Raw genomic sequence first — 20,324 nt, 5'->3', positions numbered from 1 at the left:
TATAGGCTATAAATGTTCGTTATGGGGCATTTATGACTATTGAGACTTTTGATCTTTCCTCCACTGGTGTTTTACACAGTTTGTATAACTGTTGACCTTAGTGGGCATAGTCATCACAAGGGCATGCAAGTAAAATAGCATACATTTGATGCAATCATTTCTTGTGTTGGTGTTTATGGCTACATAAATATAAATCACAACAGCCAGATTGTTACTTCATAGTTATTTTTTACTATCTATTTCTTCCAATGCCAATATTTCTAAAAGCAACATATGCAAAACATTCTCACTTTGTGACAAAACAATTTGTTATCAGAAAATAGATGCAAATTTATTCCTGTTTTTAGGAATTTTTTATGATAGAACTTTTTTTTGTTTGCCTGTTCATGACACAAGAATACATCCTCCTAATTTCTCTGTGTGCTTGAGGAGAGGGACAATTTTGTGATGACTGCCTGGACAGATCTGTCCTTCTAGGAGTCTGATTGGTCAGGTGGTTCAGTTCACCTGGTCTTGTGTCAAAACTGTCGGTCCCTACCACCTACATTGGTTTTAGTGTATTAAGTTTGTCACAATTAGCTTGTAATATAAATTTATCTTGACTAATGACTTGTGTTTTGTCTTCTTTTATGAAGGCCAATCTTGGGCTTGAACAAATTTTATTTAAAATTGACAAAATATTTGTGTAAGGAGGCTTTCCAGCTGGTGCTGTCATTTTGAGGACTAACCCACACATCTGGAGTGTAGTCAAACTTTAGTATTCACAACTATTTTAAAATAAAAATGTAAATCTGCCACATAATTTAACACATGATTGAGCATTTTTGTAAAACTAACACTTGGTTTAACTGTAACTGATGAAGCACAATGAAAATAAGTTCTTGTACAGATATTTTAATAAAAATCACAAGACATACAGAACTGTATTCAAAAATAAACTGAGCCAAGTGAGTACTAGTGGAGATTAGATACAGTATAGTTTCTAACTGTAAAAAATAATTGTAGGAATAGAATAAACAGCCTACAGAAAAACAATAACGATTACTTTAACTGCCAGGAGAACAATACTGCTGCTAACAATGAAACAATACAGCTCAATACCAAAAAGCTAAATTGAATCAATATTTGCATTGACAAAATCATTTCACATTCATGATACCTATTAGCCTACACAATTATCCGTTATTTACTACAGTTTTCAAAGCGGCCAGTGTGCAGTTTGGATCTAATAATCTAACCAAAGGTACGTTCACACCTGTGTCTTGGAAAAGTTTATTCTGCAGAGTCATGGCCAGCATTGAGTCAATGCCCAGTGTACAGAGAGCTGCGTCATCATCCAGTTCATTTACACTAACATTGCTGACTTCACTTACAATCTTTCTCACTCTTTCAACTGGGGAAGATGAAAGCTGAACCCTGGATTCATTTGTCACGTCATCTTTTACCTCCATTTCCACCAAAGCAGAGAGACGCTCTCTGAGGGACGCATTTTGTGAAAGTACATGAATGTAAAGAGTTTTGAAATTGAACTTGCATATGACTTGCTGTGCTCTGTTCATCAGGAGACACTTTTCAAGCGCCTCGTGAATGTCACACACATCCATTACCATCATCCCTTTTGCCTCTAGGAAATTTTGGAAATGTTCTCTGTTCAACAAGAGACCGACGTTCAAAGGACCCCAGTTGATAGATTGTCCAGCAAGTCCAAGGTTTCTCCGGTAAAGGCAGAATGTGTCAAGGAAGGAGTTGGCTGCTGCATAATTAGACTGTGAGGGGTTTCCAATGAATGAAGAAATGGAGGAGTAGCACACAAAGAAATCCAGTTTGCGGTGAAGTGTTGCATAGTGAAGGTTTAGAGCTCCACTCACTTTGGGCTGCAGAACTTTTCGGAACAGGGACTCATCAAGGTTTTCTATCAAAGCGTCGTGTAATACTGCAGCACTGTGAAACACTCCTTTGATTGGACAAGAGGGGAATCTTTGTTCAATCTTTGAGATTGCATCCTCTACCTGCACTAACACAGAAACATCACATTGGATATTAACGATTGTCACCCCATAACTTCTCTTAATGGTTTCCATTTCAAACCGCTTCTCATCAGTCAGACAACTTCTTGACAGTGTTGCAATACAGCCTCCACCATTATGAGCGATGAATGTTACAGTCTCAAGTCCCAAACCAGACAGCCCTCCAGTTACTATATAAATACAGCTTTGTTTAAAGAGTAATCCTGGCTTTGTTATCAAAGAGATATCAGATGCGGGGCAATCCAGTTCTCTGTGATGTAAAAGAACTTGCTTGACTGTTGTTGCTGTGAAGTAGGACTCGACATTGGCATTGATCTGAGGTTCTGTCATGCTGGATGACTGAAAGGTTTCACTCTTCAAGGGTACAGATACCGCATCGAAACGTAAAGACAGCAACCAGTTAGAGATCTTCCTGTTTTGTGCTTGCAGATTGGCTCTTTGGAGAACATCAGCCACATGGAGTTTGTGCAAATGAATGCATTCATGTTTCACCAGAAACGTATTTGCTGGGAGAGAGGATGACATGAGATCACTGTATACAAAAATAACATGTCTATCATGACCACCACCCTCACACACCTCCTGCCAAGACAGATCAAATGGGGGCAGAAACACAAATGCATGACTCTGCTCACAGAGTTGAGTTTGCCCTTTAAGATGTGCCAGAGAGGAAACATTCCAACCTGACCTGTTGGCTGTCAGAGCCAACACCTTCAACAGGGCGGAGGCTGAGCTTGAGGAGACAATGATCAGTCTCCGACGTGGTTGTTTGACCTCGGACAGTTTTCTCTGCAGGATCTCCCATGCCAGTACGAAGTACGACACACATGGATTCTCTTTCAGGAATGGGAGTGTCTCTGTCTTGTAGCATACAGCTTCAGGAATCATAATCCTTGAAGAAGCAGCTACTGGGTAACATGAGGCAATTTGATCTCCAACTCTCAGGTTAGAAACACTTTTCCCAACAGTTCTGACAATGCCAGTAAAATCTAAACAGAGAAGATTGTGATTATGTGATGTATGTGTGCTCCAATACATTGTCTTGCCAAAGTTCAAATTTGAAGTGGTGACGGGAAAGTAGTCAGAGGAATGCACACATATTCTGGTTAACTGAATCTCAACTGACTTATCTTGAACAACATTTACATTGGAGTGAGAGGACAATGCTGACAAGTGAGCCATTCTGTATGGGTCAGTTGTCTGTAGAACAAAGTTGTTCACATCTTCTGAGTGCATCATATTTTCACAGGTACCCTCAATCTTCATGGGTGTCCGTGCTATTTTTGTGGTCAATGCTTGTCCCTTGCTGATTACGACCTCGTGTTGTTCAAAGGTGTTGATTACACGGACCAACATTTGAATGTCCTCATTGGTTACAGAAGCAAGATCAATTAGTTGAAAAGAGACACCCACCATCTCTGCTGCACAAGCCCTTGTCATCCCAGACAGGACAAACCCAGGACTGACATGGTCCACGATTGGTTCTGTCGATCTGTAGGTTATGACATGGACAGTACAAGAGCGTTTACTGTCTTTGAGGGCTAAAACAATCTGACGAAATATCTCACAGCAAGTTGCCAAATGAAACAGCATCTTCTCAGATGACAAGTGACCGAGGTCTTCAGCACCCCAAAGGAAGAGAACCTTTTCCAAATCTATGTTGGAGTTCAGTGACTGGAGGACTACGCCTCGCATCTGGTCAGTCATCCAATGCTCTCTGCTGTCCACAAGAGTCGACTCTGGATGTACATATGGCCAAAGTCTTTCAGCAATTCCAAGTTGGTCTTTAAAAACAATAGCTTTGATTTGGCCATTTTGCTGATCTCTCTCCTGTGGAATTCCAATTATTTCATTGTGGAAGAAATGTGACTGCATAACATTGGAACAATTGCCCAAAAAGGAGATTCTCACCCCCTTCAGTTCCACCAGTACATGACCCTCTTTGGTTGAGAAGCTACCACATACCTCAATGAAGTCTGGAGTCTCTTTGGTAGCCTGTAAGTACATGACCATTTCCTCTTGTAGTGGTCTTGCGATGACTACGCTACCGATAGCTGAGGGGAATCCATGCTTAGCCTTTAACTGTCTCATAGCGATCACACCTGTCATTTGCATGAAGTAGTCCAATAAAACTGGGTGAATAAAATAGGCATGAAGGTCTTTTAGAAGTTCACCAGGAACCCGAATTGCTGCTACAGCTTCCTTTAAATCGTCTCCAAAATGCACATCATCAATCTGTTTGAAGAGAGGGCCATATTGAAAACCTGCTTGAAAAAGAATTGAATAAATTTCTTTTTGTTTCATCACTATTTTGCACCTTTGGAAAATCATGTCCAGACAAATGAATGATTCTTCTAACAGTGGTTGGCCATCTGTGCACCAGTATGTGCCAGAGGTGAGTGTTGCAAAAGGAGACTGGATTTTAAAAGAAGCTTCATTCTCTCCATGTTCCAGGATAACTTCAAACTGGTGAGAGTTTGAGCTTAATGTAAAAGGACTCTCAAATCTTACACTGAGCTGGAGCAGAGAAACCGGTTTCTTTGGCTTTAAACTTTCCATAATTGAGGCATAAGCCAATTCAACATAGAAAGAACCTGGCACAATCGGGACTCCATTGTTTCTATGCTCCCAAAGATACGGTGCAGTATCTAAGGAGAGGGTGCATGTGAATTCTTTGCCACCCTGCTTCATTTGCGATATGAGTGTATGAGAAGAAGAAGCAAAGGATTCACCGCCATTTCTCACAGCTTCAAAATTCACTTCATTTTTTGTATTGTCGAACTGATAGACTGGAAAAGCTGTGGGCAATGTCTCACAACCCCTGTAGACCTGATGCCAGTCAACATTGATGCCTAATTCAAATAGCTTTGCAACGGTAGACATGATTGTGTCATAATCTTTCCCTGGCTGGATGGATGAAAGAACTTTGGTGTTATTTCCCAGAGTCTCACATATGTTCCTCTGGAGAGCTCTACGAGGTCCGATCTCTACAAACACTACCTTTGTCCTTGATTGATCATCTTTAGCAACAGCGCGCAGTGTTTGTTCAAATAAAACAGGATCTCTGATATTTCTTGCCCAGTATCTGCCTGTTCTAAAGTCACTATCAGAACAACAATCTCCAGTCACTGTTGAAAAAAGTTTGGATTCCAATTGGTTGGCCTCTAAAGGACTAATTTGTTTCTCAACATCATCTAGTATGGGGTCCATCATATGGCTATGATATGCTGCTGGTACATCTAATTCATGAAGGAAAACATTGTTCTCAGTAAACTCTGACAGTCTCTGACGGAGGACATCAAGAGAACCCGAATCCCCTGACAGAGTACAGGACTGGGGGCTGTTGAATGCTGCGACACAAACTTTTCCAGAGAAATCTGGAAGTATTTCTAATACTTTTTCCACAGCCACATTGCCAACGAGAAGCATTCTCCCTCCTGTTACATTGCCTTGAAGAGTACTGCGAAGGTGCAACACTTGGACAGCATCCTCAAGAGACAAGAGACCGGAGCAGTGAGCAGCAGCGACCTCGCCAACAGAGTGTCCAATCACAACATCAGGTTTGACACCCCATTGTTTCAAGAGAGTAGCGACGCCAACTTGAATAGCAAAAAGAAGAGGCTGGACAATATGTGGTCTGTGGAAATCATCACTATCACACTCACCAGCAATCCACTGACTGATGTTGATGCTGTTATGACTCTGGAAGTGATTCTCAACCTCTCTGACCTTATTTGTGAAAGCAGGAACCTGGTGCAGAAGCTGCTTACACATTCCCCTGTAGGCAACCCCGTTTCCACAGAACACAAAGACCACTCGAATGTCCGACTTTATGGGATGAAATTTGGCTTTCTCTGCAGATGTCAGGTGATGTTTCAAATCTACAAGGGAAGATGCCGGGAAGGCCTTCCTGTATTTGTTCCTCGAATGACTCCTTCCACAGGCTGATGTGTATGACAATGCCTGCAAGTCAATTTTTTGATCACCATATAGTCTCTGGTGAGTGTTGCTGATGGACAGGACAAATGACTTCTCAGACGCTGCCGATATTATGAAGAGGTTTGGACAACATTTTGGAATCTGTGTGGGAATGTTGGTCTGTCTGTGCTCTCTTATAATGGCATGGGCATTTGTGCCGCCAAACCCAAAACTGTTGATTCCAGCCATCCGTACTAATGCTCCACCTGTCTCCCATCTCTCAGCTTTGGTAGGAATACTTAAGCACAGTCGTTTTAAATCTACGTTGGAACTGTCTCCTGAGTAGAAAACTGAAGGAACAATAGTTGCATGCTTAATCAACAAGAGTACCTTAATGAGTCCAGCCACTCCAGCAGCAGACTCTGTATGTCCAATGTTGCCCTTCACAGTTCCAATCCGCAGTGTCGCTGAACCAGGAGGTTTGGCTTTAGCGATGACCTTTGAGATGCTCTCTGCCTCTACCGGATCCCCAACTGGGGTTCCAGTCCCATGCGCCTCGATGTACTGAATATTTGCTATGTCAATCTCTGAGTAGATTCCTTCCAACAGCTCCTGTTGTTGAACCGTGGATGGTTTGGTGATGGGGGTGACAGAGTGACCGTCTTGGTTGACTGCCGTTTTGCTGATGACACCCCATATTTTGTTGCCGTCTTTAATGGCCTTTTATATAGAACATCAAAAAGTCACACACATTTATAACTGATCTGAGATGACTGTAATAATAATCGTGATCATTTACTTCTGTCAGGGGCTTCAGGAGAACGACACCACAGCCCTCTCCTCGACCGTATCCATCTGCACCGCTGGAGAAAGGCTTGCTCATCCCATCCGGTGAGATCATCTTTGCCTTGCTGAGAGCGACAAACACTCTTGGTTCGATTATACAGCTGACCCCTCCACAAAGAGCCGCCACGCAGTCTCCTAGTTAAAAACAGTGAAATGAAAGATGGAATATTTAAATACAATGCTTAGATTGGCTTCCTATAAGGCATGACAATACTTAAGGAAAGGACAACTTACATACCTTGCTTCATAGCCTGGCAGGCTAGATGTAGAGCCACCAGAGATGAAGAGCAGGCACTGTCAACGGCAAAAGATGGGCCAGTGAGATTAAAGGTGAAGGATATCCTATTGGCAGCCATGCTCATTGCCGTCCCTGTGCCATTGTAGTGGCTTATTGCAGCTGCATTGTTGTTTTGGATCATCTCGTAATCCTTATTCATCAGACCTGCAACACCGTAAGAAAAGCAGTGTTTCTCACAATTGCATCACAAAATCGTGCTTGGAACTCTATCACGGAACGGCTGTCACCGATGTAAACTCCAGTTCTAGTTCCACTGATGGTTTCCATAGCAACTCCTGCATCTTCCAAAGCTCTGTAGCTACATTGCAGAAGGAGTTTCTGCTGAGGGTCCATGAAGTCAGCCTCAACTTCAGTGATGCCAAAAAACTTGTGATCAAACTCGTTGAACCTAAATTATAACAATGCCGTGATTTAATCAATCATCTCTTGATGAAATGATGGACATGTAGTCTAATCAGACTATCGTTACCCTTCTATAAGAGCTGCTTTAGTTGTCTGCATCTTTCCTGGCTTGCCATCCTCTGGATTGTACCAGAATCTTGTGTCAAATCTCTCCGCTGGAATATCCACGGCACAGTTCTTCCCCTCCAGCAGAACCCTCCAGAAATTGTCCAACCCCTCACCTACAACACCAACCACAATACCCATTACAATTACGTTGTTATAAATGGAAAAAAACTAAGAATGCACATCAATGTCAAACCTCCAGGGAAATTACATCCGATCCCAATAACAGCTACACCGTCTCCCATCTCCTCCATCATTCGAGATGCTTTATTTGAAAAGCCGAAGTGCAATTTCCTGCCTGTCCCATGTTGAAGCTAGGTGTTCACTTGATCAACTGCCTCTGCTCCACGCTCCCTTTATAAAGACATTGGAAACGCACCAATGGAGGACCCAACAATGCCCGTTTGCTAAAGGTCTGAAACTAAACCCAGTAATTATAGGTTATTATTAAAAGGCAGCAGGGAGACTGAAGAAAGAGCACAATGTATTCTAAAAAAACACAGGGCGACTCTTTCTTGGGTCAGAGTAACCTTTATTTGAGCTTCATGATGGTCTTTATCCAACAGATGCACAAAGCACAAATCGTCCTCCACTCTTACATTATTTACACATTTCCTCTTCATCAGTCGGTGGTGTGATCAGAGTAGGGCATGAGAGCTGATCGCTAACGTAAAATAAAGGAATACACATCTTTGAGCACTTAAATAAGAAGACACAACATATGTTGTGTGGTAGATGCAAGAGAATGACCTGATTTAAAGAAAAGAGAAACTCAAATATAAGCAGCAGTACACTAGAACAAAATTGTACATTCTGGATGGGGGTATTTTAAGGTCCTGCGGTGTACGAACAAAACTACATCAATGAAATAATCTCATTAACCAGAATCTCTGTCAAATTAATTTGCTTTAAAAAGTTCTTCTTTCCCACATAAAACCTAAAAAAAAAAAAAAAGGAACCAGAACCATAACAGCCAATCTTGTGAAGATCAAATACTCATTTTCATCAATTAAATTGTGAAAGCAAAATTCGTCTCTCACTTTAACCCAGGATAAATGGAAATACGTGAAATGCAAATTGATACAGGGGCAAAACAAAAACGTTTCCTTTTCCTCTTCACACTGAGATTAAGAGGTATAGAAACAAATTAAATGCAAGGTCTCTGCACAAACGTACAGCATATATATATACACAAAAGTCTAAAATATCCGAGGTATCTAGTGGTCCAGCGATTTCCCCTCCAGCACCATCTTGATCTCTTTGGCGTCCAAAGTTTCGTGTGTCAGAAGGGCATCGGCTAGTGTTTTGTGCTCCTTGTTGTAAGTCTTTAAGATGTTTTTGGCTCGTTCGTACGAGTCCTGTGAGGAAAAAGAAAGAATTTTGAATTTGAAAATGAATTTTTAACAGATATTTCATTCACATTTGAGAATGTGTTGGGGAAGAGCTCACCTTGAGTAAAGCCCTGACCTCCTGCTCGATGGCGGCTTGCGTCTCTGGGCTCTGTTTGGTTACGTCGCTGTAGGTCATGACGCCAAGCTGCAACGAAACACACCCTCAGATCTATGAGCCGAATGAACACTGAAGCTTCACAAGAACAACAACTGTTATGTGTTCCAGTGTTCACGACTGCATCTTTTAAGTTTACCTTGTCACTCATGCCGAACCTGGTCACCATCATTCTTGCTATTTTGGTTGCTCCATCAAAATCACTGGATGCCCCTAAAAGCAGAAGTGTGAGAACGATGATGTAAATAAAAACATTTACAACATTCATGTTTTGCGATGAATGTTTTTAAAATGCGCTGGTTAGGGTTTATTCGGTATTCCCGTACCAGTGGTGATGTAATCGTCTCCAAAGATCAGCTCCTCTGCGACTCGGCCGCCCATGCTGACGTCCATCTGAGCCAGCAGCTGGGATCTGGTCTCGCTCCAGCGGTCGTTCTCTGGGAGCATCGATACCTGGAATAGAGACCAGGATGATCGCGCTCAGTTCTGTTATGAGTAACGCATCGCGTAAAGAGCATGAAAAACAGTGTTAAGCCGCAAGAAGGCAGCTCACATGTCCAAGGGTGGGACCTCGGGGCATGATGGTGGCTTTATTAATGGGCATCGCATCTTTGGTGAAATAAGCAACAATGGCGTGACCGGACTCGTGGTAAGCGGTGATGGTCTTATTCTTTTTGTCGATTTCAACACTCTTCCTCTCAGGGCCTGGCATGAAAAGGACAAAATGAAAAGGATTATAAAAGATGATGATAAAGACTCCCATTTGTGTCCAGTGTTTAAAGAAGAAAGAATCTTAAGACTGCTTGCGCTCCTTTACCCATGAGGATCTTGTCCTTGGCAAACTCTAACTCCTTCATTGTGACCATGTCTTTCTCGTCCACAGCTGCCTTCAGGGCTGCCTGGTTGACCAGGTTCTCAAGTTCTGCTCCAGAAAAGCCCACCGTGCCCCGAGCAATAACATGTGCATTTACAGCTGTAACACACAAGACAATGAAGCCTTTAATGGTACCCAGCAGACAATGGTGTCTTTTACAGCAAAGGAAGACAAAGGTGCAGCTATAAGTGCTTTAAAAAGGCTGATAGCCATTATTCTAGCAAAAGAATCAAAGATAATAAATTCTTGCTGTGCTTTTTGCAGACTGGTTTTGCTTTATCAGACATTAAGAGAAACGTATGTCTGATATTTTCTACTGAGACCTACCAGGGTCCACTTTGATCTTGGAGAGGTACCAGTTGAGGATTTCAGTTCGTCCTTTCACGTCAGGACGAGGGACCGTTACCTGCATGTCAAACCTTCCTGGCCTCACCAGTGCACTAAAGAGAAGAAGTCGTGTTAAATACCTCAAATAACTTAAGGTTCTATCCTTAAAACACAAGTATCAAGTGAAACTACTCAGTTGATGCATTTGTTTCTGTCACGTTTCAAAAAGTTAGGATGCAAAAAGAAACAAGGAAGAATTTATGAAGTTTTTGGTTTCTAATTTAATTTACAAAAGACTTCTTTCTTCCCCAACTTTCCTATTTTTTGCTGGATGATTTAAAGTTTCCTCAATCACAGGAAAAAAGGCTACAAACTTAAAAAAAAGTGAAACCTACTTATCCAAAGCCTCTGCAAAATTTGTAGCACCAATGACGATGACACCTTCATTTGGTTTGAACCTGTAAAACAGCAAATCATCACTGACAGGGAATAAAAGTTCTTTATGGCCACATTTTATTCACTCTAAGCAGTTTTTAAAGAGTAAAAACCAGACACCAACCCGTCCATTTCAGCCAGCAGCTGGTTGATTGTTTGTCTGGAATAAGGATGCATAGGAGACTCAATCCTCTTTCCACCAACGCTGTCCAACTCATCGATGAAGATGACACATGGTGCATTAGCTTTTGCCTCCTCTGAAAACCATAAAAAAAGAGATATCTTAGTTGTTGGGATGCATCCTAAAAGGGTCACATTTTCTCATGTTCATTCAACTCACTGAAAAGCTTTCTGATTCGTCCCGCTCCAACTCCCACAAACATTTCGTCAAACTCTGATCCAGAGGCATAGTAGAACGGCACGTCGGCCTCGCCGGCCACGGCCCGCGCTAACAGAGTTTTTCCAGTGCCAGGTGGACCAACAAGAAGGATCCCTGAGAGAAAAACAGAGGAAACTAATGATTAGCAACAACAAAAACCAAAAAAGACGAGGGCAATTGCTAAAGTCCTAGCTTGGACTGAAAAGCAAGAAGTACAACATGCGGGGTAAACAGGAAGATCAAATACCTTTAGGCAGTTTTCCACCCAGAACAGTAAACTTCTGAGGATTCCTGAGAAACTCAACGACTTCTTGTAATTCGTTCTTGGCTTCCTCCACTCCTTTAACATGCTCGAATGTTACGTTCTTCATCTGGGTCGGGTCGACTGAATGTGTGAGACCAGATGTGGCTCGGAACCTCACTGAAAAATCCCAAAAACACTGGAGTTCAGAGCTCTGATGCCACTGCAGCGTCTTGTATTTTACACAACACTGGTTACAACATGCTCATTGCGTAACATCTATGTCTGTGCCTCTTTTATTAATTTTTTTCAAATACTTTGTCATCTATGTACACTACAGGAGAGATAACGTCAGGTCATGCCAACTACAAAAACTTATTTAGATTGAGAAAAAACACATTAACAGTTTTAGTGTGCATGCACTGTCCTGGGTTTAACTCACTGGCTGCCGTTGACGTCTATAGACGTCAGTTCAAATCCAAACGTTCACGACCAAACACATCTATAAATGTCAGTTACGTATTTCAACAGGGACTGGGGGACGGTCTGACGGAGCTTTTCAGTAAAAATCAGGCTTTAAATCATGGAATTCTGCATCATGATGACTGATCCAGTTACGGAACAGAGGATGGAGAATCAGAGGATGATGGACAAGTTACGTCAGCTTACGATGCAACAAAGATTGCGTATGTCAGAGGGCATCTGCGATTAATACGGTGTCACTCTGAGCGAAGCATCTTGTGATCGATCCAGAACAGAAAGAAAACATCGATAAACGTCTGGAGCTTCGGACAAAGTCCGACAAAGGGTATCAATTTCTACAAAGCGTTGGCAGCCAATGAGTTTTAACTACAAGCATAAGAAAGAAGAAAACGGAAACATACCATCATCAGAAAACGCTCCTTTACCTGAAAAAAATGGGATCCCTGACAAGCCATAAATACCAAGAAGCAAAAGGACCACAAAGAGAAGCCGGGTTCTCCTCAGCGAGGCTGTGGGAAACAGATGAAAAGCTGGTGAGAAGCTGTTTCTGTCAGTCATGGGATCCCTCTGCCACCCATAGGAAACCTGCTGCAATACATGCCTTGTTTCCCCTGAGTGTATGTCTGAGACCTAATGAAGCCCTCAGCAAAACCAGTCTTAAAAGCCTCCCGCTGGTCGTCCGGCAAGTTCCTCTGTTTAAACACTTGGTCCAATGAGTGTGATTCTGGTCCCTTTTCTTTATGAAGCAACCCCTGTGATGGGAAAGATGGAGCATTTTTAAGAATCATCCTTTTCAGGCACCAAGCTACTTAATTATGACTCAATTCTCACTGATCGGACCTTCACGAATAGAGGAGTGTAGGGCTCAGAGGCCACTGGACCGTCAAAACCACTGTTCGTTACTCTGGTTCTTGATCTGTGTGTCTTGAAACCCCGGTTCTGGACCCAAACTGAACACAAGGGAAACCACAAGAATTTAACACGTGTTAAAATAGTGTTTATTGCAAAAAGAACACTGAGATCTGAATTTCATAAATACTAATAATAAAAGAAATGAATTTCAGATTCTAACGGTGAGAAATCTTTGCCAATAAACTGCTGAGAACTAATAGTAGTATCAAAATATTGTGTTGTTATTGATGTGATGACAACTTACACAGAAAGTGATGAATTAAAAGTGTATTTCTTACCAGAAAGTAACTGCAGGTCTGAGTGAATGTCTTTCAGAGGACTGCGGTATTGTCTGTGGAATATTGGGGAGCCAAAACCACCCAATTTTGTGTGTGAAAACCCTTTCAGAGAAAAATTAATTAGTCCCACATACTTGAGCTTCAAACACAACAAAAGTAGGCCTTCAGGCTGAGGTGCTCACCATGTTTGTTGTGGAAAAAACTGCCTGAAGAAACGTGACACGTCCTCCATGTTGAAGAAACAGTGGGAGGTTCTTCTGGTCCCAATACAGGCAGTAACCTGCTGACCACCTCATCCAGGTGACTTATGTTGACATCTGACAGGCCAAGATCTCTCAGATTCACTTTGGCCTATGGAGACAAGATGACCTAAGTAATGGTAGATCTGTGATCCAAAATTACCACAAGCTGTCCAATATCTTTAGACAAAATATATATGAAGAAATGCACATTTGATGAACACGGCAGTGGTTTCCATCTCACCTCTTTGAGGGGTGAGCTGTTCTCGGTGAAGTTTCTATGCAGGGTCTGGACTGAACCTGTGGCGGAGTTCTTCAGGGAGTGGAGGGCGTTGATGAGCTGGCTCAGAGGCAGCAGCATCTGACAAACACAGGGGGTGAAAAAGTCTTAGGATACATGCTGATCAGTAGAGCTGGTCATTATTATAAGGACTATAATCTGTCCCTGGGAATAATGTGTTTAGAATACGACAACATTGGATTTAAGGTGGATCTATTAGATACGCCCGTTGATGTTTTTCAGGATGACAAAGAATGAGTAGAAAGCTTCTCCTAAGTCAGACATCTGCGCGATTTAAACTCGTCTCCATGAAAACCAATTTATAGCACTTCTAATATATTTTTGCCTTACTCTCCTCAAACGTATCCGAACGTTACATTCACAAAACAACACGTAGACAGCCAATCGGTCACCACCTTAAGAAGGAAACGGAGTGACGTCACAATGGTACGATTAGTCCGCTAACTTGTTACTGCTAACATTAGCCGAGCTAACGTGTCAAAAGCTGTCAGATAAGTGGTACCTTCAACGATAATAAACAGAATACCTGTTCATATAACTCACATAACAATCTTTCCAAGACACCCTTGACGTTGTTAAGTAAAAGTCAAACACAGTTACTTAGCCAAAAGGGCATACATTAGCTAGCTAAATCAAAAAGCCGACCTCCTGTCAGGCTTACCTGCTGCGGTTGAGAAAGAGAAAACATTTTGCCAGGTGATAGTACACAATTCAGTTTAGGTGGGTAGATGTTTGAGGAGTCACCCTCCGAATGATTTAAAGGAGCGTGTCCTCTTTGAAGCCGTGTCCTTTGATTCCCTCTTTACACAACTTTCAGTACCGTCGTGAGCGTCAAATGGATTCTCTGGCATTTGCTTTCGATTGGACTACAAAATGACCTCAAGCCGGATCACTACCGGGTGAAACCTGCACCGTTACATCATTAGCTCCAGCCGCGTGATTGCTAAAATATTATTAAATTTTTTTATTTAATGACAAAGTGTGTTTTTTGTCAACTTCTTGATGTATGCTTCCCATGGAAAAATAGGATTTACTGTATTACACTTTTTTCAATTTCATTTTCGGGTCTGTTCCCGATAGCCTCACCGAAATAAAAATACACTATAAAATTCGTTCTATTACACATTTGAAGCTACGTTTTAGCAGAACTGCTCAACTAATAATACACTAAAGAACAAATTGAGAACATTTAACGCTTAGCACCAATTAATAAATTACTATTTGTACACAGGCAGTTTTTGGGACAACTAAATATGACGTCAGAGGACCCCGAGAAAGCGCAGCGGAATTCAAAATTTCAAAACAATCCCCGCATCGTTGTTTTATCATGCAGGTGTTAATGCAGAGCTCACTGGCTGTCATAGAAGCAACCAAGTTTGTAATTTAAAATCTAGTGATATAAAAATAAAAAATGGACGTAGATGAAAAGCATGACTCCGGTACAAATGATAAATCTGCGGATGCACCCAGACCACCATCTATTGAGGATTTCATCGTTCTGAAGCCGATTAGCCGCGGGGCTTTCGGTAAGGTCTACCTTGCCCGGAAGAAGTGCAATGCGCGATTATATGCCATTAAGGTGAGTCCGATTGATCACTCAAGGCTATAAATCATTATAATTTTTAGCTAAAAACAAGTCTTTATTTCCTGTAGGTGATGAAGAAAGCAGACATGGTTGATAAAAATATGACAGGCCAAATGAAGGCAGAAAGAGATGCACTTGCTTTGAGCAAAAGCCCCTTTGTGGTTCACCTGTTTTACTCCCTTCAGACAGCCACCAAGATCTATCTGGTAACGCACTGCACTTCCACAAACATTTACATCATTTAACCCTGTGGAATTATTCATATAGCTGTTTTCCCTTTACTCACAGGTAATGGAATACCTCATTGGTGGAGATGTCAAATCTTTACTTCACATCTGTGGGTATTTTGACCTGGACATGTCTGTGAAATACATTGCAGAGGTTGCGCTCGCCTTGGACTACCTCCATCGTCACGGTATAATCCACAGGTACTAGACACTATTTCTTTAGGTATTGTTAAATGCATATAACAGATCGGATTTTAGGATAACGTATAATTTGTGGGACCAGGTAGTTACCAGAAATCTATTTCTTTAGGGATTTGAAGCCTGACAACATGCTTATATCCAATGAGGGTCATATCAAGCTGACAGATTTCGGCCTTTCTAAAGTCAAACTTGACAGAGGTATGACGTCACATCACCTGATCAATAAACAAACCGTGGTCATCACAGATGCTCATGTTGGTAACATTTCCTTCCTCTCTACCAGAGCTGAATCTTATGGATATCCTCACAACTCCATCCTTAGCCAAACCAAAAAAAGATTACTCCCGCACCCCAGGTCAAGTCCTCTCCTTAATCAGCTCCCTAGGATTTGTAAGTGACTTTACAGGATTTTATACGGTGTTTGCTTCACGTGTGGTTTGTGTTACATCTTATGATTCATCATTTAAACACAGAATACACCTGCAGCAGAGAGCAAGCGTCACTGCAGTGCATCGGCTGTGTCCAGTCCCATGTCGTGTGGCAGAATAAAACAAAAGAATAACTCTCTTGGTTCCCCTGTGAGGAAGAAAAAAGATCGTCTGTATTCTCCAACTCACCATCCCCTGAAATTAGGTACTTAGACATCAATTTGTCCTTCTGGTTTGTTTGTTGTTTATGTCTTTAAAACATATGAGAAATACATTTACTGTCTTTCCACAGGACCTAACAACACTTTGTTCAGTCCTCATAAGCTCACTAAAAATCTGGCCCCCACACTGCTGAATACCAGGAAGAGATTTGAGACGATGAGCGCGGGGAGCAACACCACCGACACTGAATGTGGGGTCAGCCCACAGTGGGAGTGTGAGGCGGTGAGTTTCATTTTAAAAGATGATACAAAGCGGGGAAAAACGAGACGATTACGGCCGACAAGAAAATGGATGGATGGAAGTTTTGTTTCCTCTGAAACTGATGTCATGGATTTGTGACTATAAGTTTTTTTGTAGTTTAGAATAGTTCCTGTGTTTCATTCCCTGCTTTGACGATGATTTATTCTTTTTCTGTGTTTCAGAAAGAAAACAAATATACTGCTGAACAAAACAGAAGAGGGCACGCTGAGTCCAGAGCACCAAAAGAGGATTACGTGCCCCCGAACCCAGAGCCCATTCATCTGTCCAGTTGGTCAGATCCGGACCATCATGTAGATAAAAATACACCCGCAAACAAACTTGGTTCTCTTTCCACAACACATGAACTGTTTCCTCCATCAGCATCTTCTTCAAAGAGAACTTTTTCTGATGTCGATAAAAGTCCCGAGCCGGCAGAGATCCAAGCCAAGAAAAGATGCCTCAATATTCCAGCAGAGTCTTCAGGGTCTCACACCGGAATGACCGGAGCGTTTTCCACCATCCACATAGTTGATGTGGAGGCCTCCGTGGAGGGGATTGCACTAACCAGCGATCGAGTCCCAAAGCGTTCCAGTCCCATCGCTGTGGCCAAAAGTCTTTTTTGCGAGCTGGAAGAGCCGACAGAGGATGTGTTTGAAGAAGCAGCTAAAGATTTGTCACACTCGAGTTTCACGTCTCCGCTCGGAAAGACCGCTGACGTTTGCAGGAACTTGAGCCTGGACTCTGATGGGTCTATTTGCGAAATGTCTCTCACTGACAGCCACGCGTCTCACAATGCAGACATTTCCCCGAAAACCGGGAATTCTCCATCATCTGAGATGCAAAAGGAAGATAAAGATTCATCTATCATTGAATTAAGCCCCAAAACAATACCTGTTATCATTGAAACACCCAAACTCCACGTGCAGAGAGATGAATCTCACTCTTCCTCTCTCAATCTGTTCCGTGATGTGTTGGGTTCTATCGAACAGTCTCCATCCTTCCTCCGGCCGCGAAACGTCGTAGTTTTCCGTAGCTACTGCAGCTCCATCAACCGCTCCAACATGTCCGGAGCGTCCCGGCTCAGCGTCGGGTCTGTGGAGGCGATGGACGTGTCCACAGCCACCTCTGGCCACTCTGCATCTGGAACTATAACGCCACTGCAGAGACGACTCAGCTCCAACAACTCTCAGTGCCAGGTAACCACAGGAGGACAGGAAGAGAAACAGGGAGATCGCTTTGACCCCTCCAGGGCAACATCCTGACGTGTTCAGCTGCTTTCAGTGAAGCTTTTGTTAACCTTTCCTTTTCCTCTCCCTTCACCTCAGACTCCTCAGCCCATGTCGACCTCCCACACCCCCTTCAGGACGCCAAAGAGTGTCAGAAGGGGCGTGCTGCCCGTTGAGGGGGCGCCCATTCTAGGAACGCCAGACTATCTGGCTCCAGAGCTTCTCTTGGGCAAACAGCATGGTGAGAAACATCAAAAACCAGAAATATCAATCTTAAATATCACAAACAACACAACACATATAAACAGCAGTGGATTAGCATCCACTGTTAGTCCTTGTGACAGACTTTCTCTTTGAGTTTCAGGAGTTTGTCCACCTGGTAAGTTTCCAGTGATCTGCTGTTTTTGCAAGCGAGCTTGCATGAGCACCCAGCCTGCTAATATGCTACTTAAAGCTGATTGCTGCCCCATTTTTCCTTTTTCCTGCTGGTTTCTGCCCCTTAGATTGGTGACTGAACTGTGGGTTTGATCAGAGAGAAGAGGGAGAGCTTTTTTCCATGTGTGATTATGAAGGCGGAAAAATGGGATGTTCTATTAATATTAAACTAACACCCACTGCTACCAGTTGGGAAATCAGATTTGCTGCAGCTGGTATTCTTTTAACCGAATGAAAAATGTTTTCCTGCTATTAAAGTCTGTAGATTGTGGGTCATGCTGGTACGAGTGCCGTAGCACCGGCTCTGGTTTTGACATTCAGCGACTGACTTGCAAAATGTCACCTCATAATAGCCCATTGATCCGATGACACATAACTCATTCAAACGTTAGACTGAGGATTTCCTGTTTCATTTAGTAGCATAAATGACACTTTTTTGATTCATTGGTGTGTGATGTATTTATTCCCCAGTTGTCAAGTGTTTTTTTTCTTGTCAAAACTAGATTTATTCATTCATCTTCTTGAAGACAAGATTGACTTCTCTTTAGCTGCTTATCTGAAGTTCAGGTCGTGGGTACCAACAGGCAAAAGGCAGGGAACACCCCAAATCAGAATCCAGCTCATTACTCAGAAAAAAAATAATTTTCTTATATTATGTGCTGTTATTTAAAAGCAAAATTGCTCCTTAAGTTCTAAAAGTAAATATCCTAATTCCTAATAATCTTCTTCACATCCATTTGTGAGGGAATGAATGTGATGTTCATTCCCTCCAGTCGAAGTCTAACTCCTCACTAGTGTGATGTTCAACTTTTCTTTTCTCCATCCAGACTTCATGGTGGACTGGTGGGCGCTGGGCGTGTGTCTGTTCGAGTTCCTCACAGGCGTGCCCCCTTTCAACGACGAGACCCCTCAGCTGGTTTTCCAGAATATTCTCAACAGAGGTAGGTTGAATTACTTCATATATAAAACGTCAATTGTTTGACAGGTTTAGATTTAATTTATGATCATGATAAACTTGTTTTTTCACCTCTCTCTCAATAAACGTAGATATTCCTTGGCCTGAGGAAGAGGAGGAACTGTCTGCAAACTCAAGAGATGCGATTGAAATCCTCCTGACCACGGACATGACAAAACGAGCCGGGCTTAAGCGTGAGGAACACTTCATCATTATTTAAATTATTTAAAAAATTTTCAGGTTTTGTCTTAAAATTGATTGATCCTTTTTAATGAGATGGAAATTATATCATTACATAAAGGTTACATTGGCTGCAGTTTCAACCCTCAGTGTGTGTGTAAATTCTATTGTGGAATTTATTTAAAATCAAATATCAACTGTGATCTGATCATTTGTTTCAACCAGAACTCAAGCGTCACCCCTTGTTTGAGGGCGTGGACTGGGACAATCTGCAGAACCAGCCGATGCCATTCATACCTCAGCCTGAGGACGAGACAGACACCTCCTACTTTGACGCACGGAACAACGCTCAGCACATCGCCGTGTCTGGCTTCAGTTTGTAGAGGTTAAAACAGCGGTTGAGAGTTTGGGGTCATTATTGAATCACTTGTTTACCCTCATTGTGGAAAAACTCTCACAAATTACATGCCTTTATGGATTCTGTTCTCATTTTACCCATGTGCAATCAAAAATCGTTCACTGTTCACTCACTATACGTCATGCACTGTATACATTAATCTTTTATTATGTCTAACTCTAAAGTTATGTCTCTTAAATTTGACTCTACTAGTAAAATACCATTTGCAGTACAATAAAATTTAACGTCTATGTTGCTACTGTCTTATATTGATCAAAACCAAAGTAACTACCGTGTGAATATTTATATATTTGTGTGTAAATGTCTATACTGCCTGATCAAGCTTGTACTTGTTCATCACTGGGATGTTTCCCTGATGTTGTCAGACCGGTTGTGCCGTCTGGCTATTGAAGAATTGAACATTACTGATGAAGAAAAACTTAATATATTCAAGATTATTGTATTTTTATGTACATCTTGTAAATAAGTTAGTGCCATTGTTTTAAAACAGTAGTGAGTCCTTCGTGTTCTGATAGCACTGTTTTTGCTGCTTTTACCGCAACATATTTGGGTGATTTTGATCCTGTTTCCACACAATTTTTATTCAGAGGTTCACCCATTTTCATACTTAATAAAATTGATCTTGTTCCCCCAAAG

At 42.0% G+C, this 20,324-nt stretch overlaps 3 protein-coding genes across 4 annotated transcripts; 1 reads left to right on the top strand and 2 right to left on the bottom strand.

Moving 5' to 3' along the window:
* Positions 1-1,045: 1,045 nt before the first annotated feature.
* pks1 (polyketide synthase 1) lies at positions 1,046-7,850 on the bottom strand. Its single transcript, XM_068304236.1, has 6 exons — positions 7,793-7,850; positions 7,559-7,712; positions 7,317-7,477; positions 7,030-7,233; positions 6,745-6,926; positions 1,046-6,665 (listed from the first exon to the last, which is right to left on the bottom strand). The coding sequence occupies exons 1-6, from the start codon at positions 7,848-7,850 to the stop codon at positions 1,176-1,178; spliced, it is 6,249 nt and encodes a 2,082-aa protein (XP_068160337.1). The 3' UTR covers positions 1,046-1,175.
* A 263-nt stretch (positions 7,851-8,113) lies between these two features.
* Positions 8,114-14,427, bottom strand: LOC137614224 (ATP-dependent zinc metalloprotease YME1L1-like). 2 transcript variants are annotated; one of them, XM_068343902.1, is made up of 18 exons: positions 14,233-14,427; positions 13,515-13,631; positions 13,214-13,382; positions 13,032-13,133; positions 12,682-12,791; positions 12,443-12,593; positions 12,243-12,350; positions 11,365-11,538; positions 11,079-11,231; positions 10,863-10,995; positions 10,699-10,761; positions 10,304-10,416; positions 9,920-10,075; positions 9,656-9,807; positions 9,429-9,555; positions 9,242-9,315; positions 9,046-9,132; positions 8,114-8,954 (listed from the first exon to the last, which is right to left on the bottom strand). In XM_068343902.1, exons 1-18 carry the CDS (start codon positions 14,257-14,259, stop codon positions 8,814-8,816), a joined length of 2,157 nt encoding a protein of 718 aa, XP_068200003.1. In that variant the 5' UTR covers positions 14,260-14,427; the 3' UTR covers positions 8,114-8,813. The 2 variants fall into 2 exon arrangements, with proteins under 2 accessions (XP_068200003.1, XP_068200004.1); XM_068343903.1 differs by having other exon boundaries at positions 12,267-12,350.
* Positions 14,428-14,982: 555 nt separating this feature from the next.
* On the top strand, positions 14,983-20,254 carry mastl (microtubule associated serine/threonine kinase-like). The gene is made up of 12 exons (XM_068304237.1): positions 14,983-15,150; positions 15,225-15,362; positions 15,445-15,584; positions 15,694-15,782; positions 15,868-15,974; positions 16,058-16,217; positions 16,305-16,456; positions 16,657-17,670; positions 17,800-17,941; positions 18,963-19,076; positions 19,183-19,284; positions 19,496-20,254. Exons 1-12 carry the CDS (start codon positions 14,983-14,985, stop codon positions 19,651-19,653), a joined length of 2,484 nt encoding a protein of 827 aa, XP_068160338.1. The 3' UTR covers positions 19,654-20,254.
* Positions 20,255-20,324: the final 70 nt, after the last annotated feature.

The sequence above is a fragment of the Antennarius striatus genome, chromosome 20 (assembly GCF_040054535.1).
Source record: "Antennarius striatus isolate MH-2024 chromosome 20, ASM4005453v1, whole genome shotgun sequence".
In the NCBI taxonomy this organism is placed as follows: domain Eukaryota; kingdom Metazoa; phylum Chordata; class Actinopteri; order Lophiiformes; family Antennariidae; genus Antennarius; species Antennarius striatus.
Note: the sequence above shows the minus strand (reverse complement) of the source record. Positions and strands in the feature narration are given on the sequence as shown.